General features: G+C 40.8%; 3 protein-coding genes across 5 annotated transcripts in view; 1 reads left to right on the plus strand and 2 right to left on the minus strand.

Moving 5' to 3' along the window:
* The first annotated feature begins 7 nt into the window (after nucleotides 1-7).
* On the plus strand, nucleotides 8-2,229 carry LOC125893219 (putative methyltransferase-like protein 7A). The gene is made up of 2 exons (XM_049583784.1): nucleotides 8-490; nucleotides 1,790-2,229. The coding sequence occupies exons 1-2, from the start codon at nucleotides 8-10 to the stop codon at nucleotides 2,024-2,026; spliced, it is 720 nt and encodes a 239-aa protein (XP_049439741.1). The 3' UTR covers nucleotides 2,027-2,229.
* On the minus strand, nucleotides 2,168-8,464 carry atf1 (activating transcription factor 1). Of its 2 annotated transcripts, XM_049583764.1 has the most exons (8): nucleotides 8,301-8,464; nucleotides 7,390-7,493; nucleotides 5,434-5,553; nucleotides 5,165-5,262; nucleotides 4,931-5,055; nucleotides 4,358-4,540; nucleotides 3,634-3,787; nucleotides 2,172-3,009 (listed from the first exon to the last, which is right to left on the minus strand). In XM_049583764.1, the coding sequence occupies exons 2-8, from the start codon at nucleotides 7,486-7,488 to the stop codon at nucleotides 2,865-2,867; spliced, it is 924 nt and encodes a 307-aa protein (XP_049439721.1). In that variant the 5' UTR covers nucleotides 7,489-7,493; nucleotides 8,301-8,464; the 3' UTR covers nucleotides 2,172-2,864. The 2 variants fall into 2 exon arrangements, with proteins under 2 accessions (XP_049439730.1, XP_049439721.1); XM_049583773.1 differs by lacking the exon at nucleotides 7,390-7,493 and having other exon boundaries at nucleotides 2,168-3,009; nucleotides 8,301-8,407.
* Nucleotides 8,465-10,578: 2,114 nt separating this feature from the next.
* The window catches only part of dip2bb (disco-interacting protein 2 homolog Bb), a 57,235-nt gene continuing 46,968 nt past the window's right edge, over nucleotides 10,579-20,845 (minus strand). For both annotated transcript variants that reach the window (XM_049577667.1, XM_049577666.1), the window contains 11 exons: nucleotides 20,037-20,148; nucleotides 18,261-18,370; nucleotides 16,469-16,599; nucleotides 16,199-16,367; nucleotides 15,937-16,107; nucleotides 15,780-15,841; nucleotides 15,518-15,575; nucleotides 14,904-14,978; nucleotides 14,619-14,793; nucleotides 14,406-14,529; nucleotides 10,579-13,759 (listed from right to left, as the gene is read on the minus strand). In XM_049577667.1, coding sequence (XP_049433624.1) covers nucleotides 13,507-13,759; nucleotides 14,406-14,529; nucleotides 14,619-14,793; nucleotides 14,904-14,978; nucleotides 15,518-15,575; nucleotides 15,780-15,841; nucleotides 15,937-16,107; nucleotides 16,199-16,367; nucleotides 16,469-16,599; nucleotides 18,261-18,370; nucleotides 20,037-20,148 — 1,440 coding nt within the window. In that variant the 3' untranslated portion in view covers nucleotides 10,579-13,506. The remainder of the gene's footprint in view (nucleotides 13,760-14,405; nucleotides 14,530-14,618; nucleotides 14,794-14,903; nucleotides 14,979-15,517; nucleotides 15,576-15,779; nucleotides 15,842-15,936; nucleotides 16,108-16,198; nucleotides 16,368-16,468; nucleotides 16,600-18,260; nucleotides 18,371-20,036; nucleotides 20,149-20,845) is intronic.

Below are 20,845 nucleotides of genomic sequence, written 5' to 3' on the forward strand. Positions count from 1 at the left end.
ATGTCTTATGAAATTATGCAGACTGCTTTGTTCAGTGTTGACTTTACCCTTAGGTCTACTGGAGCTCACAGGCCTGTACGGTTTGTACAAACGCTTGTTTCCCCTGCTTGCCTACAATATAACATTTTCATACAACGATAAAATGCACAAAACCAAGAGGGACCTGTTCCGACACGTGGCCAAATTTGCAAACACCGACGGGACTCTTCGGCTGCTGGAGATCGGCTGTGGCAGCGGCGCCAACTTCAAGTTTTACCCGTACGGCTGCACGGTGACCTGCACCGACCCCAACCCGCACTTCGAGAAGTACCTGCGGATGAGCATGGACGCGAACTTGCATCTGACTTATGATGCGTTCATGGTCGTCTCTGGAGAAGACATGCAGGGGGTACGGGACGAGTCAGTGGACGTTGTTGTTTGCACACTAGTGCTTTGTTCTGTCAGTGATGTGCAGCGGGTGCTGCAGGAGGTCCGACGCATCCTCAGAACAGTGAGTGTCATTGTGCTGCTTTCAAGTGCTGTAGGGAATATTTTAATAGTGACTTCACGCACATCAATGACCTAAATGACACGGCTGGATTAACCTGTTAGGCTGGCCTGGGGCACTAAACAAACCTAACCAACAACCTCTGCACTGCATGTATTGTATTATGTACACTGCTTACTCTGGTTGCCTGTTTTGTTTTTGTTTTGGCCAGAAACCAACCAAAAGACTACTCCAGTGACTCTCAATGTACTGCACATAGGTCAGATCTGGCCTGTTAGAGGTGCCTCCACCAATTTTATAATTCACAAGAAAAATGAATAGATTTATACTGGGATTTTTTGTGCTTTTAATGTAAATACTGTGCCAGAGTGCACTAAAAAGTAATAAATTAGAGCTTGTTCAGTTAAAAATAAATGCCAGGGGAGGGTCCCACCTAAGCCCTGAATGTCCTCAAATCCTAGAAACACCCCTGTGTACCCTTGACCAGTGCTTGACTGCTCTGTCAGCCTCTGCCTCTTGACAAAGACGTGTGAGGAAAGCAATGTCGAAAGCTTTGAAACAGGCAATTTATCTATTATACAGTAGGCCTATATACTGATGAATACTATAATTTGTTTATTAACTGACCCCTGGTCCTCTGTCATTTTGCAAAAGTGGCCCCCAGGCAAAGCAAGTTGAGCATCCCTGGCCTGGTCCTCCTCTGGAATAATACCACCTGGTCTCAGGTTTTCTTTGTGTCAGTTAGTTGGAGGAAATAATGAAGGTAAAACTATTCTCACAGGGCCCTTCCACATGACAATGCTACACGATTAGGTAATACCACCTTTGTTGAATTCTCATGTAAGTGGTGCAAATCCCAGTGTCCAAAAACAGTTAATGAGCAGTGAATCTAGCTTTTCTGGGGCCCTCTGAGGATCTGGTTCCACTTGGTAATCCAGCCTTACACATGAGGCGAAGTGCAGAAGGTGTCAAGTAAAATGTCAGGCTACTTATTGCCAATATCAGTTCATTCTACATAAATAAGTAGCATTATGTGTGTAGATTAACACATTAACCCCTTCTTATTTTTCTGTTACACACACTGCATTGAACGCAGCAAAACAAACATTGTGCCGCCTACACAGTGTTTATTTTTACTGTCAGAAATTTGAGTGATCCTTATCAGTTCGGAATGGTGAATCCACATCTGCTGGGTAACCTTCTGAATCATCATATACCATTTACTGCTTCCTCCTGCCTCAGTCCTGATGAATAATTACATTTGACTGACCATTAAATGTTGTTGTTGTCTCTCTCCCGCAGGGTGGAGCTTTCTTCTTTTTGGAGCACGTAGTCTCAGATCCCTCCTCCTGGACGCACTTCCTCCAGCATGTGTTTGAGCCTCTGTGGTACTATCTTGGAGATGGATGCACGATAACCAGAGCAACATGGAGAGAGTTAGAGGCCGCTGGTTTTTCTGAACTTCACCTAAAACACATTGAGGCCCCAGAAGTTAGTCTCATGATAAGACCACATATCATGGGCTATTCCATTAAATGACTGCATGGGGGAATGGGCAGACTTCATTGTGCCTCTTACGGGTTCATAATTATGAGAATTTTACAAACTACACTAACCACACGCAGCATTTACTGAATGAAAATATATTTATTTACTTACAGAATCAGCAACATTTCATACACCGTTTGTTCTTTTTCCCCACCCCTCCCAAGATGTACACAATAAATATAACCTGGACACTGTGCTTTTTTCCCTGATTGTCGAAGTAACTGCCGAGGAACAACCCAACAAACCTCACTCAATGTCATCTTTTCTGTTACCCTTTATATTCCATTGCACAAAAAGAAGGAATGACAATTGTAACATCTCCTTATGGGGAAATGAGGGGAATTGCTGGTTCACAAAATAAAGAGGAATTATGTCTGTGTGGTAATTATACAGTCAGAATTCTGCAGATGCTGTTAGAAGATTAAAACAAACAAAAAAAAACCTCCAACAGCAACATCTTTAAAAACACAAGAAAAAAAGGAAAGGGATACATTTACAAACTGAGACTCAAAGTTAAAGCTCACAATTTCAAACCTCCCAGTATTAAAAATGTACACAACTATAAATGTTATAGCATTAGCAAATTTTTAAAAAACAGCAGGTGGAAAAATGGCCAATTTCATTTTTTTTGTTTTGCCGAGTATATCTTACTGCCATCACAAGTCACTTTTATATCAAACAGAGTAAAAAAACAAAACAAAAAAACAAACAAAAACAGGAGGATCTCAGCCTGAAATGAAGTGTTCCCAGAAACCCCTGTTCATGTCCAAATGGCTGAGCTGTGCCACTCCCACAATATGTCCCACTCCTCAACTTCTATTCAAACAGGTTATCCTGTTTTAACACAATAAAGGTCCTTTAAAGTTTTCAGTTCTTCGATCAGGGTCTTGTTTTGGTTTTCAAGAACTGCTACACGGTTTTCGAGGCATTTGACATATTCCTTTTTCTTTCGTCGACATTCACGAGCTGCCTCTCTGAAAGAGGAACAAAAATGTGCAGTTAGTCCAAATGAAAAATTATGCAATGACCACACCTACATTACATCACAGCGAACAGATTTGCCACTATTGCAACATTAAGTTATATGTACCAATGCTATAACAGTAAAATATGTGCAAGGTACAAATGTAATATAACAAAGACACTTTACAATGAATTTGCAAAAATGTGCCTTTTTTCTGAGCTCTACATAATTCCAGAAGGGGAGGCACTGTATTCACAGCGGCTTTACAAACTCTCACCGCCAGAATATCATACAGCCGTGAAAGGTGCCTTTTTGCATTAAATCTGATGCCAACATCACTGAGAAAGTGGCGGTATTTGACAAGTTGGGAATGAGAGCAGGCTGACTGTATCTGTATGATAAAATGATTTTTTATTTATAAGTTGAAAGCAGAACATGTATCCTTTATTGCTACAGTAATGAAGAAGGAGCATTATCTAGAGTCAAGACAGTGTGCTTTTTACCTGTATCCATCTGTATTTATTCAATATTTGCCATGGTTAGTTTCATTGTAGACAAATAGAGTTTGATTTTCTTTGTCCGAAATGTCTGCGAGACGTGCCTTTTTTAGACTTGTGATAAACTGGACACTAACCTGTTTTTCGCAAGCCTGATTTCCCTCTTCATTGTTGGGTCGTCACTCTTGCCCTGAGGTAGCCCCACAGGAGAGGTCATAACTACAGTCTGAGGCAGGGAGCTGGATGTGGGTGCTGTGCGGATCTGGTATGTTTGCATCTCTCCTCCTGCACCTGACGGAAACACAACAATCAAAAGATGGTAAAAGATGTCAGGAGCTTTGTTATGTTTTCTGTGAGTTATTTTAGCCTTACTTCTATCTTTCTTCTGTCGCTACTGAGACGTTTTTAAACTTGTGTGAATGAAAAGCCATTGAATAGTTTACCTAAGAACAGGCTTCCAAAAAATGCTTAACGCTGAATTTAAGTGCAATCTAATTATACTATTTAAAGTAATGCACTTTGCAATAAGGCCACATTTCAACTGTAGTAACACTATAAACTAAGAATCTTGATTGAAGGCTTATCAGGCACAAAGACACCGCGGAGCAGTTTATACTGCAGGATTTTACAGCCCCGGAAGGTAGTGCTCACAGCAATATTGTCTCCATGCCTGTATGGTTAACAGTAGAACTAAAGGCAGCATGCACCTCTAATTGACACAAATGTGGAGACTGTATTGGAGACACATTTTGGCATCTGCCCAGTAGTCTATTGAAAAGTGACTACATTAGCAGATAAAATGGGCTTAGAAATCCTGGAAAATCAGAAACATTTTCTAAGAATATGACAAGTTTTGCTCACCTTGTACAACAACCTGGTTGCTAGGCACCAGTATCTGCTGGCCGTCAGGTGTCTGGGCATACTGAAGGATGGTTGTGCTTGGCTGGGCTCCACCAGAGTTGGCCATGGCGACAGCTTGTAGACCCTGAATGCCTTCAGACCCTGGAGTCGCCAGCTGGATTGTGCCATTTGCAGCTATGGTAACTAAAATAATCACACAGATGGCATCAGAATTGAGTCAGGGACAAGTGGGGGGAGGGGAAAAAAAAAAAAAAAAAATCAAATTTCCCGCTGGCTACGTTAACATTTTGGGTACTGCAGATTATGCGCTTGTTAAATAGTTTAAAAATATACAGACTTTTGAGGAATTTTGCCCATTTACTTTCAAGAAGCACAGCTCTAGCATGAAAGCATACAATAAGTGCTATGACGTAACAATTGTAGTTATCACAGATTTTCCTTCCCGGAAATCCCACTTTTTTATCAATTCCATGGCCCACAAATTCATAAGATTCTCAATTTCAGAGGCCAAGTGACCCCACTTTGTGCACCACTCTTTTTAATGCAAGTACTATTGGAGGGTGACGTTCTTACTGTACTGGCCGGTGCTGGTCTGGTAGATTTGTGGGGCGGCTGCTGTCACTCCTGTGTTTGCTGGACTGTTAGCCTTTCCCTCAATGTGTGTCACTTCCTCGGCTGAAAGATCATTTAGGATTTTTCTAGAAGAAGAGAGGAAAAGGGACACTTGAGTTAGTATTCATAAGTAGTCATAAGATTGTTTATGTGTCAAGTCTGTGCTTGTGGTTATTCATTTATTTATTTGTTTACTTGTATGAAGGCCGTCTTGCCAGTATTTCTCTGGTCTTTTGGGCTGCAGCTCCACTGTCTGAAGAGTCCTGTGAATCATCACTATCTGAATCCAGGGCCTTGAATGAGGGAGGTGGTTTAAAAGGTGCATGTGAGTAACTGTATAAAATGGCATATTAACAGGTTGTAAAAAAAAAAACCAAAAAAAAAAAAACCATGAATTAAACATCGGGTAACATTTAAAAAAACAAAACAATAATGACAACGTAAAGAAAACCAGGTGGTCTCACCTGTGCAGTGTGCACTGGAGGGGACTGAATGACTGACTGTGCAGACTGGATCACTCCTTGAACCTGAAACTGACCCCCTGGCAGCTGTACAACAGCCACAGAACCACCACCCAGTGACATCTGCAAAAAACCAAACACATTTTTAAACCCACAAAACAACAACAACAACAACAACAACATATTTATCATGACAACTGCATCAATTAGTGTGTGCAAAAAAGTCAATTCAGAACAGAAGCTCATTGAGACTAAATGTGCATAAAAAAGACAGCTATATCATAAAGCCAAAACATCTGCACGGCACAATATTGCAAGGGATCTGTGGAATGAATCCGTTTTTACGTCTGGAATCTCCCGTCTACAACGGGCATGAGACGTGCCCTCGTTTAAGGACTTGGCTCAGATTCTGGAGTTACTGCATAAGGTATCTGATCCCGTTTGAGTCGGCGGTGGGAACCTCTTGCGATAATCGACGATGTGTAATTTGGGTGAACTGATTATTTAAAATCTACTTTTAGAAACCTTCTCACTTTATCATTTCATCTAAGTGCACACACAATGGGTCTAGTCATAATATGATAATGTGTTCATTTACCCTCATTTACAGTTTTTAAGAACAATTTCAGTCCATAGAAGTTGAGAGCCACTGTCTTAACCGATGCTATGAATTCAGGCAGGAACTTAAGGTCCTTCAGTAATGGAACGTCTTCATCATCATACATCGACAAGTAAGTGGGACAGCAACAGAGGAGTAAGACTCCCACAAGAAGACTAGTCACACTAAAATCCAGAGTTACTAATCCCTCCCTTAAAATTGACAGCTAAGACTGTTCAGTAGGTAGTTTTGTTAAATGAATACTTCACCCACAAAATGATCATTTGTATATAAATTACCTAACCGATGTTACCTTAAATTTGAGAAGAAAACTGTTTTTCTTACATGCCTCCACGGTTAACAAAGAATCCAAACACAGAGAAAATTCTTGATAAATTGAAGAAAAGGGAGGATGTGGTTAAAAAAAGCAAAACTCTATCAAAACATCACTTAACAAAATCTCACACAACTCGTGCAGTGTAATCCAAGTTTCATTTAACCAGTCAAATGCTAGGTGCTTCCCAACCCACAGACTGTATACAAAGATGGACAACATCTCTCCAACTGAACTTGAACTGTGCTCAGATATTCCATTGAGCAGAGTTCAAAGGCACGAGCTGGCCCAAGCATCCATGCATGAGAATGTTTACGCGGACGTGGTTTAGAATGCACGTACTGAGCATACAACTGAATAAATAAGATTTGGCTCGTAGCGTGAGAGTTTGCTGACAGATGTTTTGAAATCGTTTTGCTGTTCAAAGTGGCTACCCTTTGCTGCAATCCAGCGAGTATTTTCTCTGTTTCTGGATTCTTTGTTCGCCCCAGAGGCATGCAAGAAAAACAAAGTTTAATCAAAAATTAGAGAGACCACAGGGTGAAAAACTGTAATACAAATGGTCATTTTGAAGGTGAAGTGTTCCTTTATAGACTTTATTTATATCGGATAGCGAAAATAAGCACTATAACTACTTCAAAAGGGACTGAACAGATTTCTTCATACAATTGTTTGCATGCTGTGCAATTATTAAAGATATGGTTTCAATTCCAATTGTCTGTGTCTAACTTTGCTGATAAAGGCTGACAAAATATGAGCTTTACGCAAGCCTCTTAGTTCATGATCAACATGACTGTCTTCTTGGAGTCATTTTACATATTACCCTGTTTAACAAGAGTTGAACATCTTACTAAATGTATAGACCTGAAAAAGAAGCATTGTTAATAAGCAAGTCTTCAGCCCTAAACAGTGTGCCTCCAGCAAGGCAGTCATAAACAAAGTTGCCTGGTGGTATTAGCAGCACAAGAGCTGCAGTAGTAATACAGCATGACAGTATCATGAGCTCTTTGTGGATCTCTTTTGTTACCTGTTGGGCTATCTGTGAGAACTGGGAGGATGTGATGGTGGTGGGAATGGTGGCAGTCTGCAACTCAGTGCCATTGCTGCCCTGCTGTACTTCTTCCATAGTAACTGGGAACAGATAAATCAATATTACCGTTTTACAATGGCGCTAATGTAACACAGCAATTGTGTGTGGCAGGGTTGCCTGCATGTAACATGCTGCACTCCGCTGTGGCCTGTGCGCTAATTGTTGATATAGTAAACAACTCTGTCCGACAAATATGAAGCAGATCAGAGCGATGTCAAATCAATGTACTACTTTAGCTAGAAGTGTCTTCTAAAGTTAAACGGGTGAGTCTAAGCTAACTAACGACTTCCTCTTTGGTTCAATCGTGTTAGCCAATCCAACTAACGTTAACATGGAGTTACGGCACATAGCTAGGCCCCACATTTAACACTATTAACTTTTACCCTCGTGGTTAACATGCAACATTTAACAAAGTGGGCGACTTCATCTCAAGCAAACGTTTACAACTGAAACGTAAAGTTATCCTTTCAGTCATTTCTGCTAGCATATCCGAGCTCAAGAACATCCCCGCTGCTAGTTAAGGGTGGCTAACGCTGAGATAAACGGATGTTAACCCGTTTAAACCGCTCAAAACAACAGTTTCAGAGCTACAAACGGGGCAAGTTAAGTTACTCTGCTTCACAGGATGGATGAGCTTTTGTCTCAATGAGCAAATATGTGTAACTCTGTCACTGGCACGCAAGTTACCGCGTCAATAGACGTCAGCGATACGGGGAGCCATTAAGCTAACTACACCTTCCCTTTTCGTAAAACGGCGAGGAGTTGACGAAGCAACAGCCGCCATTACCACCACAGCGGAGCAGACAGCAGACGGGCACAAAATTACCGCTCAGCCAGCCAAAATTTACCTTTTCAAAGGTCGCGTGACTGCTCTTGTTCACAGCGTGGACTTCGTGCAACTCGTTTGTATACTTTGACACAGGAAATACCTTGAAAAAGTTACTTAGCAGCAGTGGCTAACAGCTAAAAATACAAAGATGTCAGCTAAAAAAATAGCTGACCACTTTTTTTCCCAAAGGAAATGGGCGGAGCTGCCTGGCAAAGACGCATTACGTAATAGTTTCTTTAGGCCCTGTGATTGGTGAGAAGAGTTTGAGCAACTGGTAGACAGAGGAGGACAGAGTGGAAAAATCCAGTCTGTTACATTAAACACAGAGGGTTCTGCTCAAGTTACCTCATTCATGTTATTCTACTTTATACTCTGTATTTAAAGGGGAACTCCACCCATTTTCAAAAGTCATACAAGTTATACCTATGGTCTGAAGAAAGTCCAAAAATATGAGTAAACATGAACAACTCTCCCACAAATCCAAAACCTTAAGTGCTAAAACTAAAATTAGTGATGTCATAAGGCAGGGAGAAGTTGCTTTGCTTGTGGGCCACTTGTACAAAATAACAGGAGACCAAGGGTCTCTTGATAAACATACAGTAATAATGTTTATAATTTTATATATATACCTATAATAAATGGTTGGCTGCTTTCAGTCCGTCAAATCCAGTTGTAGCAGCTCCATGCAGGTCAAGTGTACGCATGGGTGTCTCTAGGATTTAAGAACATTCTGGGCTCAGCCTCTGTAAAGGGTTACCAGTGATCTTATCCCCCCTCCCCCCCAAAAAAATCCGAGTGTGAAATGAATTAGAAAATGGTAGGTGGGCCACCTGGCCAGATTAGGCCCAAGGCAGTAACACTAGCCCTTTTCACACAGTGACTGCGTGGTAGGGCCACCAGGAAGTCCCATCTTTATGCCTCTTCTGTATTTTTTACACAGAACCAAATCAATGTGTGATTTTAGCCAGCATGCCCAGATAGTGGAAGCAAGAGGCGTAATGGGCATGACACGTAACACAACAGCGTCGGCCTCTAGTGTGACATAACATTTGTGTCGGCAGCACTTTATCAACAATGGCATAACATGGCAATAACAATCATTCACATGTAAATATATATATATTTATATGGCGGCTGATTTTGTCCTCTGCTCGAAAGGGTAAGGAGCTCCTGGACCTCATTGTTTTCCCAATGTGCGGACATTTTCGGCCGCTGTTCTTCTTTGAGTTAGCTGCTAACTGCTAGCAGCTACTTTTTTATATCTCCCAATTTTGGGTTGCACACATAACACGCCGCATTGTCCCCCCAATTCCACGATTGTACCATTTATACAGAACGGCAATATGGAATAATGGTGTAAAAAATCCCACCCTGAGGCCTTGTAAAATGGGCTACTGCCAAAGGGTATGAACTTAGTCTGGAGCTGCTGCACTGACAGTGAACTGGGAAAGATGTTATAGATGACACTCAGGGCACCCAGGGGGATGTTTTGATATTACATTTATATATATTTACATTTTGTGTTTCAGAGCTGAGAACATCACAACAGGATAAAGCTCATTTGGGTATAAAAAAAGAAAACAAACATTCTGTGGAGCCACAAATTCAGACTCTCATTCATTGTCTATGGTGCAGCTCCAGACTACACTTGATGACATCACAAATTTGAGACTGATTTCTCTGGTTTCTGGCTTTGAGAGAGAGAAGCTCATGTTCACCGATAGTGATTGAACTTGGCCATGGTAATTACATTTAAAAATCCTTAATCTAGGTGGTGTTCCATATTACAGTTTGAGATGCTACTTGCACAGTGATGCATCAGCAATAAAAGTCCAGTAATAAAACACTCTGACAGGGGCCATTCTGCATAGTAAGTAAGAAAATATTGCTGATAATACTTGTACATCTACGTGATTAAAATTCTGAATGATTTTTACTTGCAGTATTTTAACATTGAGAGGCAGTAGGTGTCTCCACTGATTGTTGGATCCCAGATGTTTGGTCATCTCTTCTTGAAACCAGATCAGCACAATGCTAATCCATCCAGCCTCTAATCTGTTTTAAAATTCAGACTCATGTCCATTAATTTCTGCATGAAAATTAATTTACAAAATGTTGGCCTTTTCAGAAAGCCATGTGTAGGGGTGTTAAGGCTTCCTTTCCCATCCTATATGACAAATTCTCAAACATGCCTTCACTGTAAAGATTGCAAGTTGTGTAATAATCCAAAGAGTCTAAGGTCAGTTTCAATCACTGTTACATCACGACTAAACTCACGAATATCAGGACATCTGAAATGATTAAATGCTTTTCTTTATTCTGTATTACTTTTACATAAAGTATAAAACAAAGTACAACAAACCAAAATAGAAAATAAGTGAGAAAAATGGGAAGGGGGTGTACCACCTTGATTTTGTTAACTAGTATATGAGTTAAAACCTCCCTAACATTAAAGATTCGCCAGTGGATCACGCCCTCATGGAGCAGTTTAGAATTCACCAAATCATTAATATACAACATACCAAGAGTGCATACACAAAATATTGATAGAACAACTCAAGAGAGATTAATACAGTCTTAAGTACACTACTGGTTGAATTTAATCAGTCTTCTGGAATTAGTTATTACAAAATGTTTAAGCATCATGTTTATTTCACCAGACTGTGCAAGCTCTGAAATTAAATTGCACTGTCATTGAGATTGCATAGTGTGTTAAGAACTCTGACGCAGAAATAGAGCGGAAACTAAAGGAAGCCCTTGTAGACTTGCCAGCGAAGCAGGTAGATGGTAGATGGACACTGGTCGTCAGGAACTCCTCTTTTTGCTCGTTAGGTCTGTTTTAATTACAAGATTTGTTCTGACAAACGTCTACATTTTATGGGTATTATTCACACATTGCACCAAGGGACCGCCTGGTCCATCCCTGTGTTATGAGTTTTGTTCCCTGAATATACAATTTTCATACATATATACTGTATCTCCTCCACTTGTGCCTCCAGATGAGATGTGCCTCAAGCTGATTTCTTCTTGTGCTCGGCTGAGTCATGCAAACATTCTGCTGAGAACGAAGGATGCAATGTTAAAGCTAAGATGAAGTGCTGTTAGTTTTTTTCTCTGGGTGGACTTAAACTGGGCAAAAGCAAATGTCAAGCAATATATTTCTAAAATTAGTAACACATTTACGTAACAATGAAATGGGAACAGTTAGTCCACACAGTTTCTTTAAGTACCACCAGTGCAAAGTGCAGTAAATCAATGAATCATATTCTTGTTACCTTGAAATGATTAAACATCTTCTATTATTGTGTTTGGCATGAGTCAATGTTATGATGGGTGCACTGCGAAAGTCCAAAAATAACAAAAAACTATTTACATGTTGACATTAAGTGTGCATCACTGAAATACAGAATAATCCAGTACAAAGAACCTATAAATTATGGCAAAGAGCACAAGGAAAGCACGAAATTACAGGAAACCAAATACATTTTGCAAATATATCTTGATGCAATTTTTTTTTTAATATACCCTTTTTCATACATTTACTTTACTTGCCAATCGAGGATGTTTCAGATGTGGCTCAGCTTTGCAACTGCATTCACAAGTGCTTTAAAATCCAGTGACTGAACACAGAAAATAATCCAGATACATGATGACTTGCCTCTATTGACTACAGACTTTTAAGTACCAACAATATTTCTGCTGGAATTCAAAGTCATTCTTTACAAAGTAGCACAATGAGACGAAACACAGTCTGAATGAACTCTGAGTGTGAGGAGGGAAAGGAGAGGGACTATTATGCAATACAAAAGTGAGAGGGGTATGACAGTTTAACGATACAAAGTACAATGGCGATGGATATTACATGAACAGTTGTGGGCCTGTTTTTTTAAAATGTTTTTACAAAATAACATGGTCGCCTGAAAATATTTATGATATTGGTTTTTAGCCAACTCCCCCCCCCCCAATAACCAGGACAGTTCCCTGGTGTTAACAGTGATAGCCCTCCCGGTAAACTCTCAAAGCTCTTCAAACAAGAATCCTCAGAATAATATATGCTCCTGAACCATTAGTTATAATGCCTCATTGTTATAATAAAATAGACTTTTTTTTTTTGAGAAAGTGCAATGTTATATCTATCCTGACTAACAATGCTTTAATTATCTTTACCCTCCATTATACAACTAGTATTCCGTTTCAAAAGTACTGTCAAAACCGTTAAATCTTATTTACAGTCCTCTCTCTGCTACAGTTATCACCCCTCAGCTGGGTTAACGATCCACAAACCATCAACTGAGAGAGACAAGTCAAGCATTTATACATTTATACAATTAAAAATATCTATACAGTAACGTACAGTATCTAAAATACAACAGGCCTTTATAGGTACAGTACAGAATATGGCCTCTTTCTTCTTTTATTTTGATCCCTTTGGATATCTGTCAGGATTTCCACTACTTGTCCAAACCAAAGGAGAATACACAGCCATCAATAACAGATTCATTAAAAATTAAGATAGGAATGTATGGCTGAAGTTTTGTAAGGCAGGAAATATATTAGGGCAGGAAAGTCGTGAAGATGTATTTGGCTTCATTAATGGGATAAAATAAGCTGTCTAAATAATGTGCACCGACTGAGACTGGCTACTTGTATAATGGTTTCATCTGCCCTGTTCTATTCATCCACGTTAGTGAGGAACAACGAGGGCTCGGCGCATGCGGTTTGTGTGCGTTTGTTTGAAAGCTGCATGTAGAAAATATTTCAAGTTGATTTAAGTTTAGTAGCTCTTGGAATCTGTGTAAACACAGAGGGGAGAGTGTTTTAAGAGGTTTGTGGTGGAAACAGAATAAGACGACAGATTTTCACAAAGACATTAATATAGAGTTGATTTCAAAAGTGGTCCTGTTGTGGGTGTTGTTTTGCCCCTTTTCTAAAAAAGTGCAACAGGGCCTTTTTTTTCTTTGCCATATGCAGTACATGTTGCCTCTGTCCCATTTGCAAAATGCTATCTATAAAACACAGTGAAGAACTCCAAACATGGCAGGTCCAATCATAGACATGCAGTGGCCAAGATATGCTGGTGTCACACAGAGCTGGGCGGCAGTTCATGAGGTTCATGCTTTTCCTTTTCACCCTCTGCCAAAGCCGTAGTTGAGTGCTGGGGTGACGGTGCAGAAGCAACCACACTGTGGATGATGGCTGAACAAGCCCAGACTCCCACAACCTCCTTACATGTTGTAAGCGACATAGATGGGATCCAGCTGGTCAGCGAGGAAAGAGTCACGAAGGTGCATGCGTTGCTTCTCTCCCCTGGAGTTGATGGGTATAACCCCAGGGTCCACAATAACCACCACACCCACGATGAGGTGGTGCTCCTCCAGGACCACGTTGGTTATCAGAGGCACCAGGTCCAGCGCGTCCTGCTCTGAACCACACAGCTCTGACACCACCACCAGCAGGTTGGTCCACGTAAACACAGCACTGAGAGGGACAAGAACCCGAAAGCAATGTTAAAGGGGTAGTTCACCCAAAATTAAAAATGCATATTTTTCCTCTTCCCGTAGTGCTATTTATCAGCGTAGAGCAGTGGTTCCCAACTGGTGTGTTGTGGTCCAAAAGTGGGTTGCAAGTGACTCACAAACATGCTGTTTGTTAAAAAAACACACACTTTATTTTTAAGGGCAGTGAATTTCCAACACAAAGCTTTTATTTTGAAGTGTTGTTTCCTGCTGTAGAGTGAGTGACTAATGGACAGCTACTTAAAAGAGACAGCAAACTAGTTCAAAGACATGGCCAAAAGTATGACACAATGTATTAAACTGTGTGGACCTTAAACTAATGACTAAGGAGATATCTGGACCCCATGGCTGGACCAGTTGGGAACCACTGATCTAGAGTGTTTTGGTGTGGGTTGCCGAGTGTTGGAGATATCGGATGCAGCACCAATAAAAAGCACCAATAAAATTAATTTGAGAATTGGATATTACTGGCCAATATGCATTTTCTTGAGAACATTAATAAATTCAAGTCAAATCATAAAAAAAGTTATCTCAGGACACTTTTCTGGACCATTCTCTTTTAATTTGTGTGTGTGTGCGTGTGTGTGTGTACACAAGGCCATTCTCACCTCTCAGCTATACTGCGGTGAGCCCGGGACACTGAGGTTTCAATGTCGATTGGGTGGTAGCGCAGCCCTCTTAGCTCCAGGGTTTCATCCAGTGAGCCCACCACAAAGAGAGCATCATGCCGATCTGAGCACAGAAATACAAGCAACATAATAATAAACAACATAATAAACTCATCAGCTCAATCTATTTGTTTTTAAATCTAGACTACGTACCCCCACTGGCCTCCAACAGCTCAGTCCTCTTCACAAAACCCAAGTATCCCGTCCGAGCCCATAAGGTCTGCGGGTCTCCAAAGCTGAGCTTGGTGTTGAAGTGGTTGGCCTGAAGACTCTCCTCTCCATAGATGGTGTAGTAACCACTGGCACTGTGAGGGCTGTTCACCCAGATCTGAGACAGAGAGAAACACACACTGAGTCACAGCTTGGTTTCAGAAGGAAGAACCCTTCACCCATTATTCTGTCATAAGGCTGTCATGTTGTACAGTATTTACATCTCACCTCTCCGAGATGAGAATCACCAAGTGGTCCTCTGGTCTCTGGATTCACGATTATCACTCGAACACCTGGCAGTATCTGTAGATGAAAATAAAATAGTCAAAGGTGTTGTCAAAGCAGAGGAACTTTGTTCATAGCTCCAAGAACCCCCTTTTTTTTGTGTCCGCACCACAAGAACTCCGAACGACTGTAGTTCTTGGAACGCCCTTTTAGAGGGACTTTTTTAGCTCTTATTGCAGAACAGATAATCTCCACAAGAGGAACCTTGAGTGTCGTTAGCGTATGGTGATTGGTCAAACCCCTGAGCCAATGCAGCACCAGTAATTGCCAATTTTAACTTGTTGTTAACTCGTTAGCCATATAACAGACAACACAAAATACAAACAACTTGTAACAACAACAACAAAAAAAAAAAAAAAAAAGAGAAGAAGAAAACAAGGACAAGGGGACTGCAAATATGCAACAGGGATATACAACAATATCATGACTCATCAGAGTGAAAGTGACATTGCTTTGCCAACTGCTGCCTGGCTAGCAGTACATCACTCCAGCGTTTTTATTGGCGGTGCGAATGTGGACAGAAAAAAGCCCTTGAAGGGGCTTATGTAGCATCTCACCTTGCCAGACTCCATTAGAGGAAGACTCTGAGGTGCTCCTCTCTCCACCAGCCTCACTCTGTAAAAATTTCATACGAAAGCAGACATATACAATCAAACTGCAATCCACACTCGATCTCTGAAACATCAGCTAAGACCTAAATAAACAGTAGGCCTGACATGATACTCTCTAAATTTAGAAAGCTCAATTTTGGACACTAAAGACTTTACAAATGTTCATTATAATCTTTCATCATGGTTGAAATGATCCTTGTGTTCTTACCTGTCATGTCGGAGGGACTTCATGTCCACATAAACTGTACAGGGATCAGGACCGGTGGTGCCCTGTAATATTCAAAGAGCAGGTTCTCCTCTAAGTATAATTCAAAATTAAAGTCTCCGTGCTTGCTCTTTATGCCAGAATAAGTTGGCTGATGTACCTGCAGGCAGATGGCCAGGTTAACCCTGGAGCCAAAAGCAGTGCTGACAGCTCTGGACGACAGCCCGATGTCCTTAAACAGCTTGGAGAAGGAATGTGAGAGTGCAAGTCGAGGGCGTTCCTCCGCTATCACCACGCAGCTCCGCACACACGACAGGTTCACCCCACGGGCCTGAAACACACCCACACAAGGTGATCAAATCCTTCCGAAATATTACGTCTGTCATTCATGATTCTCCCTAGATATACCTAGTCGTCCTCACCTTGAGTAACTCAGTCTGAGTGCCCAGTCCTTTAGTGCAGAGCTCCATGACGGAGTAGGAGCAGAAGGTGTCTCTGATGCGGTACTGACTGAGCGTGCTCAGCCACAGAGACAAGCAGCTCTCCAACTCGAAGGGAGGGATCAGGACGGACTGGTGACCTGAGTAAACACTAAAAGACAAGACATGATGGAGAGAAAGCGGATGAATGGAGGAGGAATCAACAGACAAAACTATGGTACATAGCATGTATGTAGTGTACATTTATCGCACCTTGCGAGGCACCACAAGACGAAGCCCAGACCGCAGTACGGATCCAGGCAGATGGCTATTTGGCGAGAGGAGTACAGTTCACACTGCAGCTTTATAGAGCGACAAAGTGCACTGACTGCTGCATGAGAGATCTACAACAAACAAGAATACACCATACATATTAGTCAACAGGGATTAGCCTGGGACAGAAGTAGGGTTTACAATAATTAATAGAATGATCTCTCTATGACTCATCGACAAGCACCTTTCCTACTTCTGACCCCGCTCTCTTGCCCTCCAAGAGGACTCGTTTGCATAAATCTCAGTTCGGAGCTCAGTTGTTTTTTCAGATTTCAGGGGGATCCTGTTCCAGTCGCTGGATTTTTATGTTTCCAGATTTCTTCGTTGGATTCTTGTACCCCATTTTTGAACTCTTTCTGAACATCTTTAAGAGTTTTAACAGTCGTTGGATTTATGTTTTTTCTGTTATTTTTTCCCTTACTTGGTGTTGCTTTAGATTTCCATTAAGTTGATTGAAGCTAATAAACAACACAATTTTTTTATGCATTGTGTTCCTCCAAGCAGACATAGGTTTTCAGTGGGTATAAAGTGTGCTGATCTTCTGCCACCAAGTGTCGCTGTTGCATTCGCTATTTCTTCTCTTCTGGGAAGTGTCACATTTAACCCATAATGCATTGAATGACAGGCTGTCTAAGTCAATCTTACATTAGTCACTCATAAAGATGCTTTATGCAACAGGGAATTATAAGTGTCTGCAGCAAGTCTGACTTAAAGTTATATTTAAGACAAAGACTAGCTCATGCAACTGGTCTCTGGCTGAGCAATCACACTTGTCAGGCAGTCGCTGATCTTTGCTGTTTGCTTTGAAAGAAAACATTATGGCTGAAGATATTCAGGATTCAGTTGCTGCACATCACTTACACCACTTCTCAAAAACCAAGCAGCTACAGAATGATGTTTAATTTGAAATCTCTATGCAAAATTAGACTGCTGTTTACAAAGTTTGTGAGTTTCAAGTGGCAAGAGTTTGATCATCACTTAAACTACTCCAAAGATCAAAAGGTCCATCTGTCAGGTTTAACTGATTCTCAACGGATGTTTTTCATTCTGATAATGTTTTAGATTGTTGGACCTTTACATTTAGTAGTTAGGGAGCAACATTAGCATCCATTTATTGTGCCTCTGGCTCTCTAATGAATGTAAGTCTAACATTATCTCTCTTTCAGCTCTATTTTTGGTCTCTACTACCTCCTAAGGGAAATATCTTTATCTGTATCTTTAGCTGCTAAGTGCTCTACTGTGTTCACCAGCTTGTCTCTAAATGTGTCTGTCTGCTGTTTGGTGCTGAGCAGGTACAGCACAGAGGGGTTTTTAGAGCTTTTTCTGAAGACAGTTGCCTGCTGCTGCCATAAACAACGCTACGAGAGTGGTGAGAGTGAACCAGAACATTAAAGTTGAGGGCTGGACAGCTAAATAATGAGTTGTAAGACACTATAAAGCTCTGTAAAGTCAGAGCTTTACAGAGCTGCAGAGGAGCTGCAGATTCAGGTGACACATCACATCACCATGAGTGATGCTTCTCCCATTGTCACATTGTTTTCACGTTATTTTATAAACTGTTATGTTGAAAATGTCAATGGTTCCGCCACAAAGTGTGGAGACCCAACGAAGGAGAAAGGAAGACAAGTAGGAGCTCAGCAGCTGTATACGTAACACCTTGTGGGTACTGGATTGGGATCAAGACTATCGAGAGCACACTGCTGTATTTGAGAGTGATGCTCATCAGTCTCACCTTGACCCCAGTGAGCATGCCTGTGGTGGACACACTGAAGTCCAGATAAGCAATCATCTCTGCTGTGGGCGGCTTATAGATCTGTGGAGGCCTACGGCGAGGAAGGTCATCTGCAAATAGAAAACAGTGCAGGTTTTACACAGAGCTAAGTGAATATTAAATAATACTGGGCAACAATGAGACCATAAATGAACCCTAACCAGATGCATCGTGCTAATTGACTACTGTCAGTTAGTGCTATCTCATATACTGGTGCTCCAGATATGAATTCATTCGAATTCAGATGTTACAGATCATAATACCAATACACTAAAAGGGAAACACAGAACATACAGTATGAAACAACTAATCTAACCACAAGTTTGTCCACCAATTGAGCATTTTTTCTAATGACTGGAGAAAGCACTGTCCCACTTCCTGTTTGTCTAAATGCTACAAACAGTCCACGATAACTGACTTTTCTGACAGTACCGTGCTCTTCATAGTCAGTCACTGTGACGATGTCCTACCAACAACTGATAAGCCTTTTTTACAGTCTTGAATTTGCCTCATGAGAAAGTCAACTACTGTACACATGGTCTTTATTTAAGAGTACAGTCACTTCTTATTACAAATACTAAAAAAATGAGTGGTTTTTTTTAACCCTCTATCATAAAACTCTGTACACCTAATGTAGATTTAGGGTTAAAATATGTGTTAAAGTTGAACTTTGCACCACTGTAATTGTGTTATGTTTTTTTTCCACATTATTTTGCAGCACTTTGGAGTATTAAAAGTCCTGTTGATAAATGTCCTAATAACGCATGGTGAAGTTTTGCCTGGGCCTGAAAACAGCCCATTTTCACAGAAGACACTTTGACATGTCAGAGTAGGAAAAGCACAAGTGTAAAAAAAATTAATGATGAGTGAATTCCATGCTTCACACTGTCATGGCTCACTGGGACACTTATAGAACAGGGGCCTCATTACACAAACTTCCTAAGTCTGAAATCCTATCCTAACTCAGTTTGGGATGACATTTAGGACTTCTGGTATTTCAGAAACATGTTTTCTAACTGCATTCAGGATTTTAAAAAATCCTATTGTATCTTGGGATAGGAATTAGTTATTAAAGAACTTGGGGATTTCCCAAATTAGGAATCGGAAGTTAGGATGGCTTAGACCTTAAATTCAAAATAACTGCCAAATATGGCAGTTGACGACAATGACAAGAAAATATAATGACTGAAAGATGCCTAAAACTGTATGATGACACTTAAAATGATGAATTTAAAAAACTGAGCAGAAAACTTCATGAAAACTTGGGTTTCCTCTCCTCCACTGACACAATTAGCTGCTGCAACCTCCCAGCTATAAATAAACGCTTGTCATTTTTTGTCTATAATGGCAAGCTGTGACAAGTCAAAGCTGTTGATATTATGGCTCCTCAATCTCGAGCAGCCCGCCAGTGCATTCTAAACATAGATACAGGCATGACAGGACGAGTGCTGATTGATGCACTGAATTTACAGTTATAGTTAGGACTTCTTGAGTTAACATAAGATGGGAGGTCTGAGATAAGATAGGACACAGCCATGAGTTTAGGAATTGCTTCTGTAGTAGAAAGATAGGATTTTTCTTATCTTTGAAACTTAATTGAAGATAGGACAAGTAGTTAAGGTATTTTTCTGTGCTGAAGCCCCAGGGCTATTGTGAATGTTATTTAAAACATGTCTTTTTGCTTCAAGGACAAGTCAAAATGTCAGTGGAAAAAAAGGCCCATCTTTGGTATCTTACCTGTGTCAATGATTGTTGGCCATGTTTTAATGTTTACAGAAGCAGCAGCTTCTTTGGAGCGCAGAGTCCTCATGAGAGCTTGAGTGGTGAGGATACATGCAGCTTTACTGACCTGGTTAGAAAACATAAGTGTGAGTCATCTGAACCGAAGAAGCTGCTATACACTGCCAAAACATGATCTATCTTGTTATGGCCTATCATAACACAGCATAACTGATAATGGAGTTTTGAGGCTGGTACGATTTTGGATTTCTGAGAACTTAAAAAATAACCAAGTATTAGTTGAATTCTTTTTCTTTTACATAAACAAAGACCATGAACAAACCCTTGTGATAGAAGTCCCTTAATTTGACCACAAGATTTTGTGCTGAGCGGGACATTAACAGTTTAAAAAAATATAAATCACAATAGGACGCATAGGACATACAGTGTGTGCAGGGATGCCTTTAGAAATGGTGCGATTTAAAGGAGCTGTATGCATGCAACATTCAGAGCACATCTATGACTCAGAGTCTGAGCCAGGATAATCTGCAGTCAGCTCTCAACATGGAGCTGGCTGAGCCAGCAGCTAACTGCTCCATGCCTGTACAGTTCTAACAACGGCAACAGTGCTGACAGTGATAACTGCTGTATGAGCACAGCGCAGAGCTGTGGTGATTAGCTAGCCATTCGGATACACCCACAGGGTCTCTCATGCACATGCAACTGAACTGTCTACCAAAACAGAGAACAGAGAAATTCGGATTACAACACAAAGAGAGAGTGTGACATCACTCTTTGCTCGGAATGCCATTACTCCATTTTATCTT

This window comes from Epinephelus fuscoguttatus, linkage group LG1 (assembly GCF_011397635.1).
Source record: "Epinephelus fuscoguttatus linkage group LG1, E.fuscoguttatus.final_Chr_v1".
In the NCBI taxonomy this organism is placed as follows: Eukaryota; Metazoa; Chordata; class Actinopteri; order Perciformes; family Serranidae; genus Epinephelus; species Epinephelus fuscoguttatus.

Bases quoted from the DNA above. Each gene is read 5' to 3' on its own strand.
- LOC125893219 (XM_049583784.1), top strand. From the start codon at position 8: ATGAAATTATGCAGACTGCTTTGTTCAGTGTTGACTTTACCCTTAGGT. The intron at 491-1,789 runs GTGAGTGTCATT...TCTCTCCCGCAG, and splicing joins TCCGACGCATCCTCAGAACA to GGTGGAGCTTTCTTCTTTTT.
- atf1 (XM_049583764.1), bottom strand. From the start codon at position 7,488: ATGGAAGAAGTACAGCAGGGCAGCAATGGCACTGAGTTGCAGACTGCC. The intron at 5,263-5,433 runs GTGAGACCACCT...CCCTCATTCAAG, and splicing joins CTCCAGTGCACACTGCACAG to GCCCTGGATTCAGATAGTGA. The intron at 3,788-4,357 runs GTGAGCAAAACT...TGTTTCCGTCAG, and splicing joins CAACCAGGTTGTTGTACAAG to GTGCAGGAGGAGAGATGCAA.